Raw genomic sequence first — 8313 nt, forward strand, 5'->3', positions numbered from 1 at the left:
TCCCTTCGGGTTCCTAGCATGCGATCTCATCGATCTAGGGTTTGGATTCTAGGTTTCACGCAGCGGAAGGAAAGATCTAAACCTAGCCAAACGTCACACAAAACCAATTGTGCAATAACCCGAACAATCGTGTATATCGTCGTGGGATTCAAATACTTACCTCGTTCGTTCCAGACCTGGAACGGACGGTCTGGCATTTGCGGAACGGTTCGTCCGTTCCTCAGCGGAACGAACGTTCCTCAGCGGAACTCTTCCAGATCGCTTCGTCGCTCTTTTCTCGCGTTGTTCTCTTCACGTGTGATTCATCCCTAATGGTGTGTGACCCTGTAGGCCCATTCGAAGTGGCAGTGGCTTCGGAAACCTTTCCCGCACCACAAGTCATGGTTAGCCTCTAGCAAGACGCCATGACCACCCACCTAGAATAGAGTTAGAGGTGATCTAACAAAGCCAGCAATAGTTCGAGTTCTGATCCTTTGTCTCACGATGTCGTATGTTGAACAAGGGCATGGTTCGAGCCACCCTTCAAGTTCAACCGCTTACTCGTCTAGGCAAACCGACTGATAAAATAGATGTACATTCATCTATAGCGTGGCCACGCATTTTCACAGTCCGATTTCCACGAGGGGCCCAGCGACATCTCTCCTGCGTAGGAGGTGACAAGTCCCGTATTGCATGTCTACTATCTGCATATGATTCGTGAACGTATCTGAGCAACGCCGTTATGATCATCCGGTTAAAGACGACGTTTGACGCAGTCAAGACACGTCACTCCTCATATCAGATACTCTAGACATCTCAGGTCTGAGGATCCAAGAACGAACCGCTGTATGAGATTCAAGTCATGACTCGTGTCCATGTGACAATCTCATGCGGGTCATCCAGTAACTCGTTCCAAACGAGAACCCATGATTGTGATTTGCATCTAATGCATATGATCATAATCATCTATCACACATCATGCTGGTCTTAATTCATCATTGTTCCCACAATGATAACTGACCAGGGAATTTAGAATCATCTGCAATGATTCAAGGATATTTACCGTAATATAACAAACATGCTAATCATATAACGGGAAAAGTAATGCATTCATAAACCAATGAATTAATACATAGTCAAAATGTCATATCACGGATCATCGTAGAGCATTACAACCAACAGTCTATACGATGCATGGGAGAGATTCAAAGGTTATCAGCGCCTTTGTCCACACCACGGCATGGATAAGCGGTTGTTGCTTTCCACATTCATCCACGGACTGAGAGATGACACTAGAGCATGGATGGATGCAGCTTGTGGAGGGAGTGTATACGACATTCCCTTTGACACCCTAGAGATGCAGATTGCTAAGATGGATAAGGCAAGAGGGATGTCAGGAGGTAGCAGTAGACGCTCTACAGGATGGGTAGATTTTGGCGAGTCCGCAGCTTTGAAGGCAGTCATGTCTGATTTATCGGCTATCAAACAACACATGGAACTAAAGAATACGTCAAACCCGCAAAAGGTCAAGCCTGGAATGTTTATTGATCAGGCCACAGCAGAAGATGGATCGGTTGAGGATGTCAACTACATAGGGAGGAATCAGTACCAGAATTGATGCATTCCTAGGATCCATTGGCATGGTTATGGACAAGGAACGTAAGAGGAGCATATGTGAAGTACAACTAGATGGAGAACAATCGGACAAAGAGTCAGACAATGGAGTTCAAATGGATGGAGCACAGCTGGAAGGAGCACAACTAGGCAAGGACACACAGCCAAACCAAAAGATGGACAACATGCTCGACGAAGCAAGAAAAGTCGAACCAAAAACTAGAGCAAACCGAGTGCCACTTCAGAAAAACAGAGTGCCACTTCATGCAACTCGAGTGCCACTTCAAGCAAATTCAGTGCCACCTCATTTTGAGCTACCACTCACTCGAGCCAACGCACGAGCTCTTCAAAACGCTTCAACACATCCGTTCATCACGTGCTAAGCGAGCCACAGATGAGAGCCACGAGTCTTCCTTGTTTTGGATCAACAAGGCAATCCCAACAACTAGTTTCTTCCTAACTACCTCATTAAAGTCATCTCCAACAGCTAGTTTCTTCCCAACTATCCCATTAAATGCATAGGCTTCCACCCCCTTTGCATGTACTTTCTCATTTAATTTATGGTTGAATCTCTAGCCTATATAAAGGCCTTTGTATTGTCATGTAAGGCAGACTATTGCTGAATCTATCAAGTATTTTCGAGTTTAAACAACTCTCTCTTTCGGTGTGTCCGAAACCTATCTTCTCTTGGTGTGTCCGAGAGTTATCCCTTGGTTTGTCCGAGGTACCCTTGGTGTGTCCGAGGTTTCTATCCATCTACCTATCCATTTCGTTCCATACTTTGTCGGACTTGAGTTCGAGAGCCTCTCTAGAGTGCCGGTGATTGAGTTCCGATACCATATCCCCTTCGCTTCCATTTTCTGTCGCGGCTGGACTTGAGTGCCCCCTCGGGATCAGCGAGTTAGCTCTGACTCCACCCTCAATTCCCATTTTTCGTCCAAGCTGAGTTCGAGTGCTCCTAGAAGCGGGTGATTGGCTTGCGACTCCATCCCTGATCCGAGACAATTGTTGGTTTAGTGCTCTATGATGTACTGATTATGAGCTTTGTTCAGATACATTCGATGTATTGATACTTTCTATATGTTTTTTTATGAGAGTATCTTGTTCATTACATGTTCCTGCATGCTAGATCTGTTATGAAATCCATGTATCATTATGAATGATACTAAACTCCCTAGTCTTGTGTCATTATGGGAATAACGACATAATAAGACTAGTATGATGTGTGATTGATGATCACATAGATGATCATAGGTATTGGATACGATCACAATCATAGGTATTCGTTGCAGAACGGAATACTGGACTGACCCGCATGAGATTGTCACATGGACTAGCGTCATGACTTGAATCTCATACGACGATTCCATGATTGGATCCTAAGACCTGAGATATCTACAGAATCCAACATGAGGAGTTGCGTGCTTTGATTACGTCAAACGTCCTGCGTAACAGGAGGACTATAAAGACGTGTATCAGGTACGAAACGAATCATGTACTGGATTGTAGATAGTCAAGACGGGATTTGTACCTCTCGTAAAAGAGAGAGATATCGCTGGGCCCCTCGTGTGAGCAAGACTGTAGAAATGTGTGGCCGCACTATAGACGAACGTCGTCTATTTCAGACAGTCAAACTCAGTGAACGAGAAAGCAGTCGAATCAGATAAGGTGGCTTGTCCATGCCTTATGTTCGACATATGATATCGCGATACAAAAGGATCATCAGTCGGAATCATCACTGGCTTTCGTATGATCACAAACAAACTCTATTCGAGATAGGTAGTCATAGTGTCTTGCTAGAGACCGCCTATGACTTGTATACCCGAAATAGGGATTTCGGGTTATACTGCTATGTCGAATGAGCCTACAGGGTCACACACAATAGGGATGGACAAGTACGTGTGCTAAATTATCCCGATTAGGAATCCTAATTGGATTGAGATTCCTAATTGGAATAGGAATCCTAATGGGATTAGGAATCCTATTATGTATAGGAATCCTAATGAGATTAGAATTCTATTACATCTAGGAAACCTAATGAGATTAGAATTCTAATAGGTTTAGGAAACCTAATTAGATTAGGATTCCTAGTAATCTATTCCTTGTCAAATTAGGATTTTTGGAAAGTCTATATAAGGAGAATGTCTTCTAGGGTTTTAAGTGAAAGAAAAGAAAAAGTGAAGAAAAAAAGGAGAAGAAAAAAAAAAGAAAAATAAAACCCTAAGCCTCCAAAAAACCTTGCACACAAGAGAGATCGAGATCTCTAGTCCTAGCAGACAAGTTCCAAGGTGTTGGAATCCATCCCGACGTGTGGATACGTGTAGAGGGCGAGGTAATCTTCCTCCCTAAGTGATCGGACGAATTCTTCAGTTGATACAGGCCCCGGATCGATTGAGGTAAGCGTTCTAACGTTTCTATGATTCAATAGTAGCATGGTTCTAGGGTTTCATTAAAATTTTTGTTTTATATCCGCTGCGCAAACCCTAGAATCGATCTGTTAGGAATTAGATTCGCTCATGAGATCCCAGGAAACCCAACAACAAACACTTCCGAGGCCGAGGCGTGTATCATTTTGGTATCAGAGTGTGTATCATTTTGGGATCAGAGCCAACGCTCCAATGGACGTAGTAATCCCAGTGATATATATCCTTACTTCGTTTTTGTTATTGTTTTGTGTTCTTCATTTTTTGTTCAAAAGTTTTCGAAAATCCAAAACAAAAAAAATCAGTTTTCACACCGTATTTGAATTTGTTTTGTGTTCGTGTTCTCTACTTCGGTTCTCTTACTATTGAATTGAAGACACTTTCTTGTGATCGAAAACATGACAAATGTGGCAGCCAACAAAGGATCAAACAAAAGTGCTATGTTGAAAATTCTTCAAGACATTGAAGGATGACTCGCTCGCCTTGAAAATGTACCAAAACAATATCAAGCGACTCAATTATACCAAGGTAACGTTAATAGTCATCCACAACCGAGCCAAAAGCAACGAATGGTACATGATCGAGGACACTTTGAAGAAGAAGGTATGAAAGAAAAGATCATCCATGAGCAGCCATATGTTCAACATACTCGAGGTAACAAATTCGATCCGATATCTCTTTTATTTTCGGGAACAACTAATCCGGAAGCTTATCTCGAATGGGAGAAGCGGATGGAAGAAATTTTTGAAGATTATAAAGGGACGGAGCTTAGAAAGGTGCAATATGCCGAAAGTCAACTCATAGGAGATGCTTTCTCTTGGTGGAAAAGAGAAGAGATCGATCGACGACGTGCGCGTTATGATCCGGTCACAACTTGGAAGAAGATGAAAATCTTGATGCGTAGAAGGTATGTTCCTCAACATTTCCTACGTGAATTGCGATATAAGTTTCGTAACATAGTGCAGGGAAAGAAGACGGTTGAGGGCTACTTCAGAGAATTTGAACAACTTCTCAATTATTTGGAAATCGATGGCAATGAAGAAGCAATCATGACACACTTTTTAGATGGCTTGCAAGACCGAATCGCTAGAAAGGTAGAACAAAAGGTATATAATGATTTGCATGATCTTGTGGATGCGGCGATTCACATAGAGCAACAAATGGACAAAAGCCCGACAAGGAATGGACACACACAAGCACAAAAGCCTATAAGCAATAGCTTTGTCAAAATTGAAGACAAAGACAAGGCGAAGAATCATGATGCTCGATACAAGGAGGAATCAACCATATCTTCAAAGGCGATCACCACACTAGGTAACAAAACGTTTTCCTCATGTATTAATCATAAATGTGAGGTTATTTGTTCTAAGTGTAGGGACCAAGGTCATATGGCACATGAATCCAACCGACGAGAAATCATCATCGAGGATGACGGGGAATCAAAGTCCATAGTTGAGGTTGTGGTAAATCTTGAAGAGAAATATGAGGTTATGTCCAAGAAGGTAACCGAGTATGTGAACGAAGAGAAAGAGGAACCGGTCGAAGATCCCGACCTCGTGACTAAAGAAGTACCCACGAGTGTTGTGAATGCGAATGAAGAAATGCATGACGTCAAGAAAGATGCATTCGGAGTCAAGGAAATCATTGAGGATTCCAACAACAAGAAAGTGATGGAAAGCAATGAAGAGGCCGACAAATCGGAGAATGTGATAGTAGGCGAGAACTTGAACGAAGTCAAACGGGACATAGGAATGATACGATTGGATTGGTTTGAGCAAATAAAAGTCACGTCCAAGAAGGAAAATGATGGTTTCAAAGTGGTAAGCAAACCTTCGACGATGACAAATGACATCACCAACAACCGCATTTTTATCATAAGTCAAAAACTTGGAGCAACCGGTAATTTCGTTCCTACTTTTATTCTTGTATATGATTCATGTTTTGATGAGTATGTTATGAATCTTGAGCAACAAATGCGAACTTTCCAAATGGATTATCTCTATAAAGTTCTCAAGGGATGCACATACTACACTAACGAGATTGTTATAATAGATCTTGTTAATTATTCGCAAGTACTATTTTTTTTATGAAAAGGTCAAATAAGTGCAAGAAGAGGCAGCTACGTGCATTTTCCAAGCTCAAATTTTGCATGCCGTGAGTATCCCTTGCCAACAACTCAATGGGCACCCAAGCAGCATGTTCACTTTAATGCCCATGGCACCAAAGAAGGACGCACCATTCTCAAGACCAAGGTATGTTTAATGTGTCTTTTGTGTTTAACGATGCTGACTTGGATCCGTTTGATGTAGGTAAGCAAGTTTTGAGAACAAAACCTTCAGAAGAGGGAGGGAATGATGCATTCCTAGGATCCATTGGCATGGTTATGGACAAGGAACGTAAAGGGAGCATATGTGAAGCATAACTAGATGGAGAACAATCAGACAAAGAGTCAGACAATGGAGTTCAAATGGATGGAGCACAGCTGGAAGGAGCAGAACTAGGCGAGGACACACAGCCAAACCAAAAGATGGATAACATGCTCGACGAAGCAAGAAAAGTCGAACCAAAAACTAGAGCAAACCGAGTGCCACTTCAGAAAAACCGAGTGCCACTTCATGCAACCCGAGTGCCACTTCGAGCAAATTCAGTGCCACCTCATTCTGAGCTACCACTCACTCGAGCCAACGCACGAGCTCTTCAAAACGCTTCAACACTTCCGTTCATCACGTGCTAAGCGAGCCACAGATGGGAGCCACGAGTCTTCCTTGTTTTGGATCAACAAGGCAATCCCAACAGCTAGTTTCTTCCCAACTACCTCATTAAAGTCATCACCAACAGCTAGTTTCTTCCCAACTATCCCATTAAATGCATAGGCTCCCATCCCCTTTGCATGTACTTTCTCATTTAATTTATGGTTGAATCTCTAGCCTATATAAAGGCCTTTGTATTGTCATGTAAGGCAGACTATTGCTGAATCTATCAAGTATTTTCGAGTTTAAACAACTCTCTCTTTCGGTGTGTCCGAAACCTATCTTCTCTTGGTGTGTGCGAGAGTTATCCCTTGGTTTGTCCGAGGTACCCTTGGTGTGTCCGAGGTTTCTATCCATCTACCTATCTATTTCGTTCCATACTTTGTCGGACTTGAGTTCGAGAGCCTCTCTAGAGTGCCGGTGATTGAGTTCCGACCCCATATCCCCTTCGCTTCCATTTTCTATCGCGGCTGGACTTGAGTGCCCCCTCGGGATCAGCGAGTTAGCCCTGACTCCACCCTCAATTCCCATTCTTCGTCCAAGCTGAGTTCGAGTGCTCCTAGGAGCGGGTGATTGGCTTGCGACTCCATCCCTGATCCGAGACAAACACTTCCGAGGCTGAGGCGTGTATCATTTTGGTATCAGAGCGTGTATCAAGAATCCTTCTAATCTCTATAACCCTTACGCGCCTAGGAATCATCCTAGTTTCTCCTATGAAAACCCGAACGGAGCACTGAACGCACAACAGCAGAGTGTTCCCAGAATCCCTCAGAATCCCCCGGGCTTCACTCAGTCACGTTTTCAAGGGCAGAATCAGGGATATGCACAGGAAAATCAGGGATACGGACAGCAGAATCAGGGTTACCAAGCGCCTCAACCTGCGGAGAACGATGAAGCAGACATTAAGACGATGCTTGCCCAACTAATGCTCGATCAGAAGACATCATTCACTGAGCTGAAAACCGAGATACAGAGCATAAAAGTCAGGCAAGACACTTTTGAGAGGAGATTAGATGGGGTCAAAGCTCATCTGAAGCTTGTCGATACTCAGATTGCACAACTTGCATCGCATGTCTCAGGACCACAGGGTACATTCCCGGGAAAGCCCGAGTCAAATCCACGAGAGCACGTCAATGCTATTCAGCTTATAAGTAGAGAGAACCTGCATGATACTGATGGATGTGATGCTCCAGGATGATCATACGATATGAGAACTATGTATGATACGATGTATTTATTGGATGAATGCATTGTTTGTTCATTACTTATTTTGCATATTTGATAAATAATGAAATCCATGGATCGTTATGAACAATCCTAAATTCCTTAGTCGCTTGTCATTGTGGGAGCAATGATGAATTAAGACTAACATGAGGCGTGATGGATGATCATCATCATGGTGATGATCATGTGTATTTGATACGGATCACGATCATGAGTACTTGTTTGGAACAAGTGATTGGATGACTCGCGTGAGATTGTCGATTGGATTTAATCCATGATTTGAATCTCACTTGATGGTTCACTTTGGATCCTCAGACCTGAGA

At 43.0% G+C, this 8313-nt stretch overlaps 1 protein-coding gene across 3 annotated transcripts; it reads left to right on the plus strand.

Moving 5' to 3' along the window:
• Nucleotides 1-5069: 5069 nt before the first annotated feature.
• LOC104800015 lies at nucleotides 5070-7019 on the plus strand. Of its 3 annotated transcripts, XM_010522716.2 has the most exons (3): nucleotides 5070-5915; nucleotides 6111-6170; nucleotides 6326-7019. In XM_010522716.2, exons 1-3 carry the CDS (start codon nucleotides 5177-5179, stop codon nucleotides 6436-6438), a joined length of 912 nt encoding a protein of 303 aa, XP_010521018.1. In that variant the 5' UTR covers nucleotides 5070-5176; the 3' UTR covers nucleotides 6439-7019. The 3 variants fall into 3 exon arrangements, 2 of the variants coding, with proteins under 2 accessions (XP_010521018.1, XP_010521017.1); XR_002023665.1 differs by having other exon boundaries at nucleotides 5070-6170; XM_010522715.2 differs by having other exon boundaries at nucleotides 6111-7019.
• The last annotated feature ends 1294 nt before the right edge of the window (nucleotides 7020-8313 follow it).

Source organism: Tarenaya hassleriana, unplaced genomic scaffold, assembly GCF_000463585.1.
Source record: "Tarenaya hassleriana unplaced genomic scaffold, ASM46358v1 Cleome63, whole genome shotgun sequence".
NCBI lineage: Eukaryota > Viridiplantae > Streptophyta > Magnoliopsida > Brassicales > Cleomaceae > Tarenaya > Tarenaya hassleriana.